Source organism: Ursus americanus, chromosome 26 (assembly GCF_024610735.1).
Source record: "Ursus americanus isolate L20-20 chromosome 26, mUrsAme1.1.p, whole genome shotgun sequence".
In the NCBI taxonomy this organism is placed as follows: Eukaryota; Metazoa; Chordata; class Mammalia; order Carnivora; family Ursidae; genus Ursus; species Ursus americanus.
Genome location: NC_142152.1, coordinates 44,962,864 through 44,981,393, shown reverse-complemented (window position 1 = coordinate 44,981,393; position 18,530 = coordinate 44,962,864). Strand labels below are relative to the sequence as shown.

The 18,530-nt window shown below is 65.8% G+C and overlaps 1 protein-coding gene across 2 annotated transcripts in view; it reads left to right on the top strand.

Moving 5' to 3' along the window:
- BRF1 (BRF1 general transcription factor IIIB subunit) overlaps positions 1 to 12,367 on the top strand; it is a 57,890-nt gene extending 45,523 nt beyond the window's left edge. For both annotated transcript variants that reach the window (XM_045799306.2, XM_045799305.2), the window contains 8 exons: positions 39 to 308; positions 1,783 to 1,844; positions 2,213 to 2,294; positions 2,369 to 2,424; positions 3,412 to 3,668; positions 6,690 to 6,741; positions 7,136 to 7,304; positions 7,701 to 12,367. In XM_045799306.2, coding sequence (XP_045655262.1) covers positions 39 to 308; positions 1,783 to 1,844; positions 2,213 to 2,294; positions 2,369 to 2,424; positions 3,412 to 3,668; positions 6,690 to 6,741; positions 7,136 to 7,304; positions 7,701 to 7,738 — 986 coding nt within the window. In that variant the 3' untranslated portion in view covers positions 7,739 to 12,367. The remainder of the gene's footprint in view (positions 1 to 38; positions 309 to 1,782; positions 1,845 to 2,212; positions 2,295 to 2,368; positions 2,425 to 3,411; positions 3,669 to 6,689; positions 6,742 to 7,135; positions 7,305 to 7,700) is intronic.
- The last annotated feature ends 6,163 nt before the right edge of the window (positions 12,368 to 18,530 follow it).

Here is an 18,530-nt window from a genome sequence, read left to right as displayed (position 1 = left end):
CTGCCTGCGTCACAGGGTGTGTGACGTTGTGTCCCTAGGCTCCGTCGAGGACTCCACGTCCAGCTTGTGTGGTGACGAGGACCCTGAAGACGAGGAGCTGGAGGCTGTCGCCAGCCACCTAAACAAGGATTTCTATCAGGAGCTGCTCGGCGGCAGCATGTCCAGCAGCTCCGAGGTGGCGGGTGGCCCTGAGGGGGGCAGCAGGCCCCCTGCCCTGGAGTCCCTGCTCGGCCCCCTGCCCACGGCAGCCAGCCTGGGCATATCGGACCCCATCCGAGAGTGCATCTCCTCCCAGAGCCAGGACCCCCGTGAGTGCTGGGAGCCCCAGGGACGGGTGTTGGATGGGGAGAGGGTGGGGTCTCCTCTGGCTGGTGGGGTGGGGCCGTGGTCGGCAGATTCCATGTCACCCCTCCCCATCTGGGAGGTGGAGGTGCTTTTGGGGTGCAGCCTCACGGAAGGGCAGGCCAGGGAGGGGAGCTGCCAGTTTCGCTGTGCAGGGCGGTGTGAGCCATCATTGACCCCAGTGTGTGCGGACACCCTGAACACCAGCAGGGCTTGTCACCGCCTCCAGAGCCCTCCTCCACTGGCCCACTGGCTTGGGGCCTGTCCGGAGCCCTCTGCTTGGTTGGGCTGTGGCCACAGGCTCCTTCATGCCCGGGTGAAGCCTCCTGCACAGGGACGGCGACTGGCTTCCCTGCCCGTCCTTCTGCGTCTGTCCAGGCCGAGGGCAAGTGCTGCCTGAGGGCACAGTCCCCACGCGTGGCCCGGCATCACCCGCTGGGCTGCCGTGCGGGCAGTGCCAGGGTGCCTGAGCAGGACGATGGCCTGGGGTGCTGGCAGCTCTGGGAGGACGGCCGGTGTGGTTCCGCTCTGTTGTACTGTCCAGAGCAGGCTCTGGCCCTCTGCCAGAGGTCCACCAGGTGCCTCCAGGCTGCAGACAGGCCCTGCCTGGTCCCTGGGCGCCTAGGGCTTGGCCTCTGTGTGCCAGGGGTCCCCGTGAGGGTGCGCCGCGCAGACGTTGGTCACGTGCCTCCGGTGACAGGCAGGCACACGTCTGCCCTGATGGCACTGCTGTCTAGGGTTAGAGGGACCACGACAGCCCGAACCCGTCAGTCACATACATGAAGGTTGTACTGCGAGGGTGGGTCCCCCAGAGCGCCAGGCAGAGGGCCCGTGCAAAGGCCCCGAGGCAGGAAGAGACCCTTCTTGTGGGAGCTGAGGGAGCGGGCAGTGGGGCAGAGTGTGTGAGTGCCGGGGAGCCTGCCCAGGGCCTGACCGCAGAGCCACAGCACGGCGGGAGAGCACCCCCCTGGCCCACTGGGTGCGGGTGGACCACCTGGTGGCCGGGGTCTGCTCCGATTTCTGGGCTGTGCAGGTTGTGCTGTTGACCCAGTGGGGGGTACAAGGGGCGTGGCCAGCAGGGTTTGGCGATGTCCAGAGGACATCACTGAGGACTCGCTGAGGGCCCGTCTCCTGGGCCGGTGAGCAGAGAACTAGACGACCCGCTCTCCCGCTCTGAAGGCGCCTCTGTCGTAGGGAGTCCCGAGGGCTCTAGTTTAGTGTCCTTCCTACACGCAGCCCTGGGGTGTGAGCTGCGCACTGTGCGCGGAGCAGGGCCGGGCCTGCTGGCGACGAGGGGGCTTCTGTCTGCCCTTGGCCAGAGCCGAGGTCCCCGAGGAGGGGCTCCTACCCTGGAAGGGGTCCTGAGACCGCCCAGGGGACATCTGCACTTGCTCTCCAGAACCTGACCCCAAATGACCGTGGTGCTGTGCTTCCCCATAGCGGACGCGTGTGGGGATGGCGAGCTGGACCTCAGTGGCATCGACGACCTGGAGATCGACAGGGTGAGCGTCCACGTGCGCTCTGCGTTCCCCTTCGGGAGCCCCAGGTGCCATGCCAGCCCCGCCCGCACCGGTCCCACAGGCCCTCCCGTGGGCGGGGCATCCCCCCCCCCAACAATCATGCCCCCACACGGCTCCTAGGACCTGTGTCCGCGCACTCTGGCCAGCCTGGCTCCTGTGCCCGCGTGCGGGTTTGCAGACACAGCCCCCGCTATCAGCCTTGGAAAGGGTGGAGGAGGACAGGTGTCCCTGACTGGCTCCCAGTAATGAGCCCGCGGCCCCAAGAGTCAGAGGCCCACCCTTGACCAGCTTCTACACGTGGGAAGCGTTTTGGTGGCTGAGACCTGAGTGTGGTGCTGTGCTCTGCCCAGTATATCCTGAACGAGGCGGAAGCCCGTGTGAAGGCCGAGCTGTGGATGCGGGAGAATGCAGAGTACCTGCGGGAGCAGAGGGGTAAGCGCCCGCCTACCTGCCCCGGAGCCTGGCTCTAGGGTCTCTGCTGATCCTGCCATTTGGGGACTTTTCAGAGAAAGAAGCAAGGATAGCGAAGGAGAAGGAGCTTGGCATCTATAAGGAGCACAAGGTAGGTCTCCTTCGATGTGTGTGGAGACCAGCCTTGCCCCTCCCCAAGTCATACGAGTGCTCCCAGGGGGGTGGTACTGGCCTGCGGCAGACCTGGGTCCCCGGCCACCCAGTCCTGCATGGTGCTGGCCTTCCCTCGGACAGGTGTACCCTTCAGCTTTGGGGAAGACCTTAGGCAGGCTGAGTCGGGGCCTCAGGACCTCCATTGAGGGCCCTGCCCCACCTCTGGGACCCTCTCTGGGACCTGGGAAAGCCTACTTGTCATGTCCATCCTGTGGCTGGTCACAGAGCCGTGGTTTGCTGCTTCTGAGCGGCTGGACGGGGAGTCTGGCCGTGAGGCCGAGCTGAGGAGTGGTTGAGCCTCTGAGCAAGAAAGGCAGGAGCCAGGCGTGCCGCAGCCCGGGTCACTGCTCTCCTCAAGAGCCTTTCCGGGGAGGGCCTGCAGCTTGGGGTCAGGGCTTAGGGCCCCTAGCAGTGTGGTGGGCAGGCTGGTGGGCAGGGAGGTGGCAGAAGGCACAGCTGGGCTCCTCTGGGTGGTGCAGCACCCAGGACGAGGTCCCTTCATGCTGGGCAACCTGTCCAGAGCACGGCACCCTGCTTTGCCCTGTTCGGGTAGCCACAGTGTCCACCACAGCCTGGTGTCCGTATGGCAGGCTTGTGGGCAGCTCACAGTGCTTGCTGCTGGGTGACCCCTCCCCAGGGGCTCACTGAGCTGGCCACACACCCTGAGACCTGTCTCTAGCCCCCCAGCTGATGGATGGGGCTGGCTTCCTCCTGAGAGGAGGAGGTTGGAGCCGTCCTCTGGGGGCCTGGGCCAAGGCCCTGCACACCTCAGCTCCTGGGGGCGGGGGTCCCCAGCAGACTCTGATTGCCTGGTCCCTCCCCCCACGGTGTCCAGCTGGAGGTGCCCCCACATCCCACGCAGCACCTGGCAGGTCTGCAGGCGTTGAGACCTCCAGGGGGCAGTAACTCTCCTGTTTCCATTGAGCCCAAGAAGTCTTGCAAGCGACGGGAGCCGATCCAGGCCAGCACGGCTGGGGAGGCCATTGAAAAGATGTTGGAGCAGAAGAAAATCTCCAGCAAGATCAACTACAGCGTGCTCCGGGACCTCAACAGCAAGGGCGGGGGCAGCCTGCGGGGGGAGGACACGCAGCCGGAGGAGCGGGCCAGCGCCCGGAAGCTGTCTCGGAGGAAAACGCCTGCCAGCAGGAACCGGGCTGACTCCGTGAGCAGCATGGGGAAAAGGTACTGCGCCAGGTGGGCCGGTCCCCCACCTGGATGCTGGGAACAGATGTCTGCCCTAGCCAGCTCACATTTGCGTGTAGGGCTGGGGGCTGAGGAGGGGGCTCCTGCCCTGCAGGGTGTGTTCTGTCTCAGGGAGCAGACAAGCCAGGCTTTTCTCCTGGGAGGGGCCCTCTGTGTACCCCTCCCCTGGCTGCGCAGCTCTCTGCCCTCTAGGAGGAAGGGCGGGGAGCAGAGAGCAAACTGTCGAAGGGGGCAAACGGGATGGGGGGAGAAGCCGTGAGCCGCGGCCAGGTGCCCCTCCTGGCGGGGCAGTGAAGGCCAGCGCCCTGCACAGATGGGTCCGGGCAGCTCTGCCCCACTCCCTGCGCCGTGGCCTGCTGTCGGGTGGCTGCAGGCTGGCACTGTGGTCCTGAGGGGTCCCAGCCATGCCCAGGCTGGTCCTCCAGGTCATACGCCTGGCGCGGAGTTGCCCCTGGATGGCCTGGGAGCTTAGGGGTTGCCTGGAGGGGCGGCCTGGCTATACTCCCACCCACCTCTTCCCCGGATCTCCGTTGTTAGCAGTTTCTAATCTTGATTCATCTGAGAAGTAAAAATGTTCTATTCTGGTTTTATTTCTTGTAATTTGGAGTAAATGTTTTTCATGGTTTTGTGGCACTTTTTTTTTTAAAGTTTATTGAAGTTTTTTTAAGTTTATTGTTCGAACACGGGGTTCGAACTCACGACCCTTGAGGTCAGGCGTCCCAAGCTTTTCCAGCTGAGACCCCCTGGGCGCCCCTTGTGACACTTCCTATAAGTTAATTCTTCCATTTCCTCGTTCTGTGAGTCCCGGAGCGCCCAGACAGCCTGTCACTGTCCGGCATCCCTGTGTTCCTTTCTGACTGGGGCCTGGGGCCACGCACCCCCAGCCTGTCTCCTGCCTGCTCAGTGGGTCCCAGACCATGAGAGGCAGCGCACAGGGTCCTCTCAGATGGCTCCTTGGGGAGGGTGCATCACCCTGTCTGTGGTACAGGGGGGCTGCTTTCCTGGAGCCCCGGATCTGCCTTTGGTTACCAGGGGACAGGCTGTGGGGGAGCCCCTGTCTCACAGGTCAGCTGTTCCCCGTCCGTCCTAGTGTGTCTGCCGTCCAGGCTGTGAGAGGGTGAGCAGGCTGGGGCTGTGGGCCGAGGAGGGGCGCGTGCTTTCCAGGTGCCCGTACACCCTGCCACGGCCGCTTGGAAGGGGCCAGCGGGGTGGGGATGTGAGACCCAGGCCCCCCTCCCCCGCTGGCTGTCCCATGTTCCACTGACCACTATGAACCCTCTGCAGCTGGGTGGGTGGACAGGGCCAGCTTCCCACGTCCTGGGCTCAGGTGGCCCTGGACTCTGTGGGGCCTCGGGGGGTGCTGCTGTGGCGTGAGCCCACGGAAGCCTCCCACGAGAGCTTGGAGCCCCTGCTGTGGAGGGCCTGTCCACCTGCTGGAAGCTGTTAGAACATCCATTCCCAGCGTTCCCGGGGCTTCTTGGCGTGTCACAGTGGTGGGTGTCCCTCAGTCATCCGAGCCCCTCCCAGGTGCTTTCCCCCCACAGGCCCTGGGGTAGGGTCCCTGAACCTGGACAGCATCTGTGGCCAGGGCGTGGGAGGACAGTCTGTCTCCTCTTGGGGAGTCCCCACCGTCACCCTCCTCCCAGACAGGTCAGCAGCATCCCAGGAATGTGGGTATGAGGCCCTCCCTTCTTGGTTCCCTACAAGGAACAGTGTGGAAGGGTCTGGAGGAGGGAGCGTAGAGCCTCCCCATTGGCCTCTCCTCTTCTCCAGCCACAGGGATGACCAGGGCCGAGGATGGCCCGGGGGAGGCGCCTCCCACCGCGGCCACTACCTGCCGTCCCCACGCATTCTTCCTGAAGCAGACCATCCAGAACCTGGGCCAAGAGCAGCTGGGCAGGCAGCCTGGAGAACCCTAGGGCAGTACAGTTTTAGATGACTTTTTTTTTTTTTTTAAAGATTTTATTTATTTATTTGACAGAAAGAGAGACAGCCAGCGAGAGAGGGAACACAACAGGGGAGTGGGAGAGGAAGAAGCAGGCTCATAGCGGAGGAGCCTGATGTGGGGCTCGATCCCAGAACGCTGGGATCACTCCCCGAGCCGAAGGCAGACGCTCAAGGACTGCGCTACCCAGGCGCCCCAGTTTTAGATTACTTTTTAAAAAATATTTATTTTAGAGAGGGGGAAAGAGAGAGCATGCATGGGCGTGAGCAGGGAGAGGAACAGAGGGAAAGGAGAGGGAGGGGAAAGAATCTCAAGCAGACGTCATGCAAAGCACGGGGCTCCACCCTCCACCCTGAAGTCATGTCCTGAGCCGAAACCAGGAGTCGGGTGCTTGACCGGCAATACCACCCTGGTGCCCCCCAGTTTTAGGTTTTTATTCATCAAATGACAAATGTGCATCAGGTCTCCCCAGGGCTATCTCCTGCCGACCTGCATAGTGTTTGAGCTAAAATGTGCTACCTACATTAAAAAAAGTTTTCGTAGAAAAACTCTGATTTCCAGCTTCTAGCAACCTCCCCGCTCCCACCCCTGTTCCCAGGACTGCGTGATGGCCCCGTGGGGGTGGTGACTCGGGCCCGCTGCGCCGTCAGGAGGGGACAGGTGTGGTCAGTCACGCATCTTTGTGTGGCGTGGACGTGGGATGTGTCACGTACGGGCGAGGGGCGTGGGTGCACGTGGGCTGTGCCTGGCAGGATGGGCATGGGGTGGGCGTGAGCCACGCAGAGGGAACAGGACCGCTGACCCAGGATGGGTGAGGAGCGTGAGGTCTGCAGCGTCCGCTGAGGAGAGTGACCTCAGAGCGAGCCCCGGGGAGGGGGTCGGGGGAGGCAGGCAGGGCCGCGGGCACCGGGTCTGGGGGAGCGGAGCTGGAGGGAGCACCCCCCGTCCCCACCGCAGGACCGGGCACTCAGGGCACTCTGCAAGTGGAGCAGGGCCCCCTGCCCCCAGCTGTGCTGCGGCCTGGGCTGAGGCCACCATGCTGTGCTTGCTTTTAGGTTGAGGCCGATGGTGTCTGCGCAGCCGGCCAAGAAGGCAGCTGTAGGAGAGGTACGTCGCATGGCCGCAGCAGGGGCCAGGCGCTGTGTCCGTGAGCAGCCGAGAAGTCGGGCCGTGGCAGGGAGGGGGCACAGCTGTCCTGGCAGGCACACGGGGTCCTGAGGCCCACTGGCGGCAGGGGAAGGGCCTGCTGCCTCTGCCAGGTGCTGTGCTGCCTGGCCATGTCCTCAGGGCGAGGCCCGCGGCAGACACGAAGGCTTTCTGGGTACTCCTGGGTGTGCACGGGCTGGACGGAGGGGCTGCTTGGGGGTCAGGGGGCTCTGAAGGGTGGGAAGCATCCAGGACACGACGGCAGGAGCCAGCGGGCCCCAGGAGTCCAGGCTGGTGCTGTGATGCCCGTCCCCCAGGGCAGGCAGCTCCTCAGAGCCTGTCTGCTTGGTTGCAGACCTTGCTCCCGAGCTCGCCCACCCTGGGAGCCGCGCCCATCCGTCCGGCGGCCGTGGTGGAGAGCGGGCCGGTGTCCTACCACCCCGAGGAGGATCCCGATGAGGAGGACCCAGACGAGGAGGACGGGGAGCCCTGCGTCAGCGCCCTGCAGATGATGGGCAGCCACGGTGAGGGAGCTCTGTGTGCTGGGGGGGGGGGGTGCTTCTGAGGAAGAGGCGCCAGTCCTCTGCTCCTGACGATCCCTAAACTCAGGCCTCTTGGCTTCACATGAAGCCTTCTTTCGCTCCGGAGGGAGGTTGGGACGGAGACGCCTGCACATTGGCTGTGTCGTCCTGAGGCCCCCGAGCGTTGTGGCGGCCGTGGGGTCCGGGCTGCAGGGGGGCCGCCTGGCCAGCAGGAGTGGGGTTCCTGCCTCCCACTCACACAGGTGCTCTGCCGAGAGCCAGGTCCCAGGGCCCTGCAGAGGTGAAGACACCACGATGGCAGGCCTCACCCCTTCCAGGAGGGGCAGCCCAGGTGGGCACTGCCCCAGGGTGTCCACGGCTGCCCTCTGTGACCCACAGATTACGGCTGTGACGGTGAGGAAGACGATGGTTACTGAGCCGCGGCCCTTCAGCCAGTGGCATCTGGCGGTGGGCCCCGCTGCGTGTGGTGGGGATGAGACGGGGCCTCTGCAGGCCCACCTGCCCCACAGCCCTCGCCAGAGCCTCTCAGCGCCTCCGTGGCACTTGCTGCCAGGACCACACATGGAACACCGTAAGGAGCGTGTGCGCGGCAAGGGGACTGGACCCGTGCCTGCGCGTCCGAGCAGATGTGGGTCTTACGGCCCAGGAACCCTCACAGGCGGCCCCGTCCTGTCCCACGGAAGGGCACTGAGGCACGTGGAGGCCCACTCTCGCAAGTGAGTGTTGGGCTGGGGGGGGCTGCAGCACCCCACTGGCTGCACATGTGGAGCCAGGTGTCTCGGCCCCTACCCCTCCCCTGGCCTGAGAATGGCAGCACCCGACTCCCCCTGCTGCTGTCTTGAGCTGGACCCTGGACTGTCCCGCGCCTGGACGCAGCCCGGCCGCTAGTGACCTCAGTCAGCGGCAGTCTGCACAGACATGGGACTGTCGGCTCCACACCCCTGCCCAGTGCACAGCTGCCCCGGGGGTGCCCTGCGCAGCCCGTGGGGCTGGCCTGCGTGTCGGGCTGGCCCTGCACCGAGCCGGAGTCTGGGAGAGCAGGATCTTGTTGGAGCTGGGGTCTGGCTTGCGGTCCGCAGAGGGATGGCAGGCAGAGGGTCCTCGAGCACGGCCACACTGCTCTGGATGGTTCCCGCTGCCCTCAACCTCCCCCAGGGGCCAGGCCCCGCCATTGGGAGGCCCAGGGACCACTTCTTCCAGGCTCTCTGCGTGGGCATTGCCACTCCGGACACGGCCAGGGGGGCAGGGCAGATGCCTATCCCCCTTGAGGCCCCAGCCTTGGCCACCCTGGTCCTACATGGCAGAGCCAGGCCATACCGCCTTCCCAGGGCCCAGCCCTCCACCTCCAGGGCTGGGCCGGACCCCTCCCAGAGTGCCGCGGAGTCTGCAGGAAGGGCATTTTGAGGTCCTTGGCTACACCTGTCTGGACCCTACAGCTGGCTGGGTTGCTGGGGCCCCTAGAAGGCTGGAGAGGACAGTGGGTTCAGTGAAACAGAAAGATCCACAACTTGAGCAGACACCCACTGAGGCTATGGCCTGTGCTTTCCCGTCTGGCTCCGTGGTCTGCCCTGGAGGAGTGAGGCCACGGCAGGGCCTCCCGGCCAGTGGAGGTGGGAGAGGCACACAGCAGGCCCCTGGCCCTGTTGTCAGATGCACGAAGGGGATGTGGCTTGGGCTTCATCCGTGCCCCCCTTGCGCCCACCCTCGTGGGAAGTCCCCAAGTCTGTCTGTCCCTGGCATGGGCTGTCTTGGTCAGGGTCCCTCCAGGGGCCACAGGGCAGGGAGGGCTTGGCTGCAACGGCTCTTCCAGAGCCCCAAGCCCTGGGCCTCTGGCTTTGGGATGTTCACTGTACCGTTCAGGGAGCAGAGTGGGCCCCTGGGACCTCCAGGTGGAGGGGTCGCGGGGACAGAGTCGCTCTCTGGGACACAGGGCTGCCGGTGTAGCACGGTGAACAGGGCAGCCTTTAAGACGTGGCTTGGGTGGGACGCCTCCATTAGGAGCCTGAGTGAGAGCAGGTTTCTGGGCAGAGGCCGCTGGGAGAGCTGAGCCTGCAAAGCGGGGAGGGAGGGGATCCCGTAGGAGGTTTGCAGAGAGGGGAGGGATTTGAGGGGAAGAGGCTGGCAGGTGCCCAGGGTGGCCAGCAGGGCCAAGGCCCGGAGGTAAGGGGACATGATGCTGGGAGGAGGAGGAGGTGGCCCAGGGAGGCTGGACAGGCAGATAGGGCTCCTGGCAGGTGAGCTCTGGGGGCAGATGGCAGTGAGCAAGTGTGTCTGGCTGAAGCAGGGAGGGTCAGGGCCCCAGATGGCTGGGAGACAGGCCAGGGAGGAAGGGCTGGTGGGAAGGACCGTCCCCTGAGAGGGTGTGGTGAGGAGGGTCACGTGGGTAGGAGGGGGCGCCGGGGTACTCATGCTTTGGCGGTGACCAAGGTGCTGGTGAGGGATGAGGCCCCAGGCCAGCAGCCAACAGGGTACCCCTGGGCTGTGGCCTGTGCCCCGTGTGCCGGCCACCACGGCCACATGGGTGGGCTTGAGGGGGACACGCAGGCCGGTCTGCGCCTCTGTCCCACATGTGCATGGGTCTCTTCCTGCCCTGGGCACAGCCTGCAACCCCACCGTACTGGGGGGGGGGGGGCTGTCCCTGGTGGGTCCGGGCTCCAGCTGCAGCTTCCCAGCATTCTGCGAAGCTCAGCCCCTTCAGGGTCCCTGTGGCATGGCGCGGGCCCTGCAGCTGCTGGGACAGGACACCCGACACCCGCTTCACTGCCCCCTGACCTTTTTTCCTTCGGTGTGGACGGCAGGAATGGGTGCCTTAGAAGCTCGGAGAGGCCTGGGTGTCTCTCAGGAGCCCTCCCTCCAGTGTCCGAGGGTCAGCGTCACCGAGGTGCTCCAAGGGCCGGGGCCTGACTCTGACTGGGGTCCAGCCCCGAGGATGTGCCTCCGGCAGTGGGCTGTTTTGCAGTCTTTGCCAGGGACGCCTCGCTCCCACTGCACGCCGTTCCCTGCTGGCGAGGCCCCTTGGCGGTGGGCCTGCTACCACCCTGGGCTCCACAGCCTTCCCTGCGGGCTGGACACGTGGACCGCCTGCCCTGCTCGAACGGCAGCACAGGAGCCGGCATGGAGGCGGCCTCCCTGGCTAACGACCACGGGCGCGTCCTGAGAAGAGCACACGGCTTTCCGCTACCTCACCGCAGTGCCGGGGTGGAGCCGGAAGGGGGCAGCCTGCCCGGCACGTGTGAGCCCCTCCCCACAGCCCTGGAAGCCTGTCCATGCTGGGGGCCCTCCCGTGACCATCTGAGGAGCACGTGTCCACCCACCAGCATGCACACAAGCCTGTCCCTGAGCCTCCAGAGCTGGAACCCCAGGCCTGCCAGGCTCTGCCCCTCCCAACATGCCAGCGAGGCCAGGTCCCTGTGTGGGGGCCCCAGGCAGCAAGCAGGCATGTCTGGCCCTGTTCATGCTGCCCCTGCCCCCCCAGTCCAGCTCTCCGTGGCCAAGAGGTCCCTTCTCCAGAGTCATGTAGGGAGGGCTTGAGTGATGGAGGAACGGATGGACAAGCCAGCACCAGCCCAGGCAGAGAGCAGTGTACCCGGACACGCCTGTTCCCACACAGGCCACCCCCCTGTGCCCATGCATGCCTCTCCCTGCACGCACACGCATGCGTTCACTTGGGCGCACTCACACAGACCTGTGCGCAGCCCCTGGACCCCCTTCCAGGTGCCAGTGGAGGCTGTGGTCAGACGCCTGATGGTGCCTCTTCTTGCAGGGTGCCTGGGACAGGGCCTGCCCTGGACCCGTTCCCCAGAGAGGAGGTCCCGCCCAAGACCAGGGGTGTGTGTCTGCACGTGTAGCACCTGCTGGCCACCCATCCTGCACCGTGCTGTGGGCCCTGTGCCTGTCCCGTCCCTCCCAGCCCTGGGGGTGGAACTACAGGTTACCCACTGATAGGGCTGCAGCGGGGCAGGTGGGCTGCAGTCCCTCCGAGAATGGGGGGGCAGGTCTGCGACTCCGCCCAGCCAGCCGGGGCCCTAGCTAGAGCCTCCCCAGGCCATTCCCAGGCGTCCTGTGTGGGCAGTGGGAGCCCCGAGGGCAAGGAGAGGTAGGCGGGAGGGAGGTTGGAATGAGTGCGCTCTGCGTCCACCTCCCAAGAGCTGTCCCTGGCGGATGACATCTGTCCAGTTGCTCTGAAAGGCCACCCTCCCACACCTGTGCACCCTGCTGTTCACTGGTGACCATGGTCACACCAGCCTGATTGTCCCATAGCCTTGCGTGCACTGCGTCCCCTCTGCTCCCTGCCGGGTGCCCTCCTCCAGCCCCACAGCGGCTTCTGGATTGGTCAGGCCCCTGAGCGGGCAGCAGGGCTGGTAGCACCCACTGCTACCAGAACCCCCTGAGGGCAGAGTGGGCCTCTTCGGAAGAGGGGCAGGGGGTGGGCAGCCCCCGACAAAGATCCACGGGTGCAGGGAGCTCTACCACGGGCTGCCTCCGAGGCCTCGGGCTCAGGGAGTCCAGCAGGGCCCTGCGCTGGCCTCCAGCAGAGCCATGAACACTGCTGCCCCCTCGCCCTCCCAGGACCGGTCCTGGGTGGCAGCGGTGCCTCTGTCTGCCTCCTGCTCCTTGCGGCATGCCAGTGTCCACCTGCCCCTCTGTCCACCTCTTGGTGGCAGCAACACCGACTGAGCTCCTCCGGGGGCTGTGTGGTGGGGAGGGGCTGGCAGGTGTGAGGCCGGGCTTGGGGTGCCCCTGTCACGGGTGCGGGTTGTGGCCGGCTGCCCACTCCCGTGTTGGTGGACCTGGGCCCTGGGAAGAGTGTAGGGTGCCCACTGCCACCCCCAAGGCCGCAGACAGTCCAGCAGGGCACACGTGTAACGGTCAGGGGGACAAGGTACCTAACCGTCTGTCCTAGGTACGGCACTGTCAACCCTCCCTGCCCCCTGGCAGCCTCTTGGGTGCCCAGGTCAGGCCCCGCCTGACTCCCCACAAGGCTTCCCACCCCTGTGGCGACACTGCATTCCCCAAATAATAAAGACTAGGAGCCGTGAAGTGCAGGTCGTTGGTCTGGGTGTGTGGTCTTTGTCCACAGTGTGCCAAGGCCACTAATGCCTCATTGAAGGGCCCGCCTGGCTGACCCCCCCCCCACCACAGACGGGCATCTTAGGCTCACCATCCCCCATGCACTGGGCCTGAGGACCCCCTTGCCCAGCAAGGCAGCAAAGACTGGCATGGGGAGAAGGTGACCCAAGCACCCAGGCGCCCAGCAGGTGCAGCGGGAGCCTAGGAATCTGCTGGGCCTCTTGGACCCTCCTCGGGGCCCCAGGGCCCTGTTGCCCGGACTCTGACCACCCCTCCCTGTGCGACCATGCCCAATGGACCATCTGAGCTCTCCGGCCTGCAGCGCGCTGGACACTAGAGCCCAGCTGCCCGTGACCCTAGAGATCCCCCGGTTGTGGCCCCCTTCCCTGTGCAGGGCTGGTCCCGGTTACTCCACCCCCATCCTGCAGCCACACTCTTGGGCAGCAGGGGGTGCCCCAGGACCAGCCAGCCTCGGAGGACTTGCCCTGCTGGGGGCGGGGCACTCCACTTGTCCTGATGGCCTTTCTTGTGTCCCCCACCCCAGCTCCAGCCCCAAGTGCCTGCCAACACCCAGGCCCCGGGCGGCCCTTCAGGACTCTGCCTCCCTGCACATGCACCCTGGCCCCCAGGGGACACCAGAGTGGCCAGTTGCTTCCTGTGGGGAGGGGCCCTTGACTCAGGGCTTCCAGGCTTTGCGTGTGGCCGGCGGCTTCCCCGACTGGTCCGTGCCTCTCTGCCTACGTGCCGAGAGGGTTGGCTGGTCCCTGGGGAGGCCTGGGCCCCAGCCAGGCTGGCAAAGGGTAGGGGCCAAGCGACCGGCTCCAAAGCTGCAAGCCCTTCAAAGGGGACGTGGGCGGTGGCAGCATGGAGACTCTTTATGGCTTTCCTGCCGGTAGAGGAACCTGGCTCAGGAAGCCATTGTCCCCCATACAATGGGCCTGGCTGGGACCTGTGAGGGCAGGGGCCCCAGATTGGTGGAGCCCGACCTTGACCCTGATCCACCACCGATAGTCCCCAGTACCCTCATGGCCACTGTGGCTGGCCCCGGCTAGGAAAGTGGACAGCTGCTCCCGTCTGAGAACTAGGGCCCCAGAGAGAGGGCGGTGGGTGGGGAGCACTCGTGGAGCAACCCCGGGGGGCTGTGGAGGAGGCGCCCCGCAGCCCCAGCCAGCTCATGGGTGGGCTTCCATCCCAGGAAACCAACTGCTGAGGCCACGGAGACACAGCCAGTGCCCAGGAGGCCCTAGCTGGGCGGAAGGCGTGCCTGCTCTGCCAGATGACATGGGGGCTGCCCACGACTGCCTGGCCCGTCTAGGGGGGTGAGCTCCACAGCCCCTGCACCTGCTGTCCGTCAGCAGACACCTGGAGCTGAGCAGGCAGCTGGGGGTGGGGTACGTCTCGGGCAGGAGGCCAGTGTCCCAGCAGGACCTGACTGCAGGTGGTCACAGGTCCTGCAGAAGGTGGTGGGCCCAGAGGCGGAGCCAGGACCGGCGCCTCTGTGTGCGTGGCCTCAGCTGGGCCCTGCGTGGACACATGCACACACTGTGCTCACGCAGAGACACGTGCGTGTCATGTCAGGGAGGGGAAATGCAGATGTTAGTGTAGGTCTCGAAACCGTCCCTCTGCAGCCTGCACTCACCGCCCCCAGATCTCCCTGAGGCCTCGCCACCTCTGGGCTCCCCTCCCCTCGGAAGCCCCTTACTGGGAGAGGTTTCCTGCAACCACCCACAGGACTCTGGAGAACACTCATTTCCCAGCCGTCGGTTCACACGGGTACTCATCCAGCCAGTGCAAAGTTTACTCTCAGGTTGGCCCTGGGGACCTGGCAGGGAGGGAACAGCCTCCGCGCTACTGGGAGGTCCAGCAGCAGGGGGTGGGTGCTGAGAGGAGCCGCTGTGCAGCCAACCGGCCACAGAGAGTTGGGCCATCGGGTGGACGGGGAGCCTGGGCAGGGTCTGAGCAGGTGGGCCCCTGTGGGGATGGGGAGCAGCAGGTTTGGGGGGTGTGGCGTGTGCAGGGCAGCTGGTAGAAGAATCTAGGATGACAGGCAGAGAGGCGTAGGCGTCTGGAGCTCATCAGCCTACGGGTGGCGTTCAAGGCCCCCTCAGGGCAACCCCTGCCTGGCCCTGGCTGGGCTGCTCTGCAGAGACAGACTTCCCGGATGATCACTGACCCCAGCCTGGGGATGTGAGTGTTGGGGGGAGGGGGCACGGTGGTCACACGGCCCAGGACACAGGGCTGGAAGGAACACGCACACACACGAGGTTCCCAGCCATGCAGAGCACGCCCGGCCCAGCCCTGCCCTATGGGCTCCGTGGGTTCGCAGGGGGTAGGGGCTGCCTGGTCCCGGCCAGCAGGCGGCACTGCAGGACAGTCAGGAAGCCCTCTTGCCGGCCTGGCGGGCGCGTGCGTACGTGTGTCAGTGCCCCGAGGAGCCCTCGCTCCTGGGAGGAAGGAGCCCACCCAGATGGCTGGCTCCTTTGCCATTTACACTGGCCTCCTGATGCGGGCAGAGTGCTCCTGGTGATCAGACTAAGAAGACCTCCCAGGCCCTCTCCACTCCGCCCTCAACTTCCGTTCCCGTGCCCTCAGGCACCCTGGGTGAGGGGTGGGTTCTGCAGTGGACAGCAGGCTCCAGGTCCCCATTGAAGGTCCAGTATTTGTGGAAGCCTCCAAGTTCCATGGAGTGGTGATATGCCTTGGGAGGCCCTGGGGCCAGAGGGGTGTAGGGATTAGCCAGGAAGACTTCCTGGAGGAGGAGGGGTCCACACTGGGACCCAAAGGAAGAGAAGCTGGTTGAGCACAGTTGGGCACAGAAGAGGCAGGTGGGCTGCCGACCTGGGGTCGGTGACAAAGGGCAAGGGAGAGAAAGGGGAGATTTGGTAAAAGCTTCTGAGGGTGGGGGAGGTCAGAGTTTCTTGCAGAATGGGGGGGAGGAGACTGCCGAGCCAGCAGGTGCAGAGCAAGTATGTGGCCAGAGAGGTGGGTGGAGGGGGAGGCGTATGCTCGACCCAGGTGGGCCCTACAGCCCTGGCTGCTCACCCTATTGGCTTCAGTCAGCTTGGGATTGTGGGGCGGGCAGACAACCCTGGTAGCTGGGGTTGGGGGATGGAGGGACCAACAAGCATTTCCTGAGGGCAGAGCTGGACCCTAAAACACGGGAAAGATGGTGGGTGGAGAGCGGCCGAAGGGCAGGCCTGGGGCTCCTGGGAATGGGGTTTGGAGTGGCCTTGCCAGCCAGGTGCTGGCTTGGGTGAGAGCAGGAGGGCACAGGCGGGGGAGGTGTGTATGGGGGGGCAGGGTGTCCCCAGGCCAGGCTCCCAGTGAGTCACTGCTGACCCGTCGTCCCGGCGCCGTGGGGGCCCAGGCTGGGCTCGCCGCAGGAAGCTGATAAAGGGCCAGAGTCAAAAGCCTCCAGGCCTCCCACTTCCTGCAGCCCCAGCAGCAGGGCGCGGTGCTGGGGGGCGGGGGGGCTGTCAAGCATCTGCTGATGCAGGCCCAGGTGTCCCTGGCCTGGCCTGGATGGCCCACATAACGACACCGACTGTGACCCATGATGGCCCTGCCGTGCCTGTGCAGGATGTAGTCAGGGTTGTTATGGTGGGCGCGGGGAGTCCCAGGCAGCCACTGGCAGGAGCGACCGCTGCCGTTTTGAGGCATCAGATCAGGCGCAGAGTGGAAAGGGTGGCCGGGGCCAGGACACGGCCAGGGCCAGGACAGGGGGTGCAGGAGAGCATGGCAGGCAGCCCACGGTGGGTGCATGTTTACCTGATGGTCAGGCTGTGTCCGCCCCAAGGTCAGGTGTATGACCGCCTGCCCCGGCCTCAGAGGGGTCAAGGTTAACCCAGGTCATCCGGGAGTTGGGGTGCTCGGGGGAGGGAGGAGGGGCAGGAGGGCACTCCAGGGCACCACTCCCAGTGACTGCAGCCCTTATGCGCCCCAGCACTTCCACCATCACCATGAGGGAGAGCGACCTCCCCCTACGCCACGCCAGCTGGTCCTGCTCCGCCAGGGCCACGTGCCAGCACCACCGTCCCCACAGTCGCCCCCAACCCAACCTCTGGGACCTTGGCACAGTCACTGCGCGCGCCCTCCCTGCCAAGGATGGCAACCAACGGCCACCATCGCGGAGACACGTCCCACCCAAACCGGGCGACGGACGCGCAGCGAGGCGCCGACGTGCCTGAGCATCAGGACGTCGGATGCCTTTGGGGGAAACAGCAAACGTCACGCCCTCGGCACAGCGTGGCTTCCCTCGCCCGCGCAGCTGCCCGGCTGGCGGGAGGCCGCCGGCACCTCCGGGCCCGGGGGCGGGGCCACCGCGGGGGCGGAGCCGCTCCGCCAGGAGCTCCCGGATTGGCCCCCGCGCGGCGGGCAGGGGCGGGCCTGCCGCTCATTGGCCCGCAGCTGGAGGGGCGGGGCCGCCTCCAGCCAGTGCTGCCGCCGCGGGCCCCGGAGCCGGGCGAGCCCGCGGACGCCGGGCCGGGGCGGAGGGCCGGGCCGGGCCGAGCCGGGCGTCCGTCCCCGCGCCGGGCGCCGCGGAGCAGAGCCTTATCAGCGTGGGCAGCTGGCGGCCCGTCCGTGCGCGAGCGCCCCGGCCCAATTCAATGGCCATTGTCCGCCGGCCCCTTTGTTCAGGAGGCGGCCACTTCCTGCGGGGACGGCCTGGGACGGGCGGGCAGGAAACGCTCCGAGCCGAGGCCCAGACGCCGAGGCCGCCCCAGCCCGGGGTCAGAGGCGACGGCCACCTGCCCCGGGGGCGCCCTGGGCTTGGGGCCGGGGGCCCGGCGGGGCTCAGCCCAGCGCCCAGCTCGGAGTCGCAGGGGTCCCGTCGCAGGGTGGGCGCAAGGGGCGCCGGCTGGCGCGTCCCCTCCTGGGGAGGCGGGGGTGGGGGCTGGGCCCATGAGATCAGATCCTGGAGGGCGGGGAGGGGGGGTGGCAGGCAGAGGAAGCCGGAGGGATATCCTCAGGCACAGGGGTGCCCCTCCCAGGTCGGCTCTCTTCCCTGATCCCTGGTGGGGGGTGACAGGCTCCCAGAGACTAAGAAGAGCATCAGGCAGGACTCAAAGCCCAGGGGATGGGAATCCAACTCCCACGGCCTCTCTAGGGGAGGAGGAGTGCACTCCAGACTCCAGGCCGAAGTTTAGGACTGTGGCCTGGGTAAGGGAAAACAGGGCCCCAGGTGCTCCACCACAGGGGGCCAAGCCTCCGGTTCTGCCTTCCCCTGGACTCTGCTGTGCAGTCCTGCCCACCATGGACAGACTGTCTTCCTAGGGTCCCTCACCACACCTCCTTGTCCTTCTTCCCTTTGCTGCAAGGCTGCCCACTCACCAGGGCCCATGGTGCAGCCCCAAGCAGTGCTCCCGATTGGTCAGACCTTGATCACATGCTTGACCCTCAGCTGGGAGTGGGGTCTACAGAGTCGGTGGGAGATGGGAGCTGGCGCAGCACCAGAGCTCACGGTTCCTGTCCAACCCAGAACCAAGCTGGTCAAGGCATGGATGGTCACAGCCTCTCCACCGTCCCACCCACCTGGCAGGGACCTTCCTTGGCCAGCCCCCATCCTGCACCCCCCCCCCCCGCCCCGTGCCCTGGAATTTCTTGCACTTCCTTCCTCTGAAGCCCCCATGTGGCCTGCCCTGCAAAGCACCCCCCCACACACACACACTCATATCCAACTGCATCAGAAAAAAACTGCCACGGGAATTCCAATGGCGGAACTTACTGAGGACTTGGAAACAGAGGGCTTGGAAAGGCTGGAGGACAGTTGGGCAAACAGAAAGTAAATGCTACAGGATGCTGCTGTCCGGGGCCCGAGGAGCCAGGGGAGGGTTGCTACCCAGCCCCCACGTGGCTGAGTCCCCAGAGGGCCGGACTGCCGGAGATGCCCCTCTGTGACCTTGGGCCAACCTTGTTCCCCTCTGAACGCATAGCTATGATACGGGGGTTTGGGCAGACAAAGAGAGGTGTCAGACAGAGAACACCCAGCACAGTGCTGGAACGTAGTAGGCGCTTTACAAAGGGCAGTGGGCATTTACCAAGGGACTAGGCACCCACCAGGGAGACAGAGGAGCCGTGCCACCCTGGTGCCCCGGCCTCAGCAGCTGGAGGTCACAAGGTCTGGGAGAGGCTTGAACT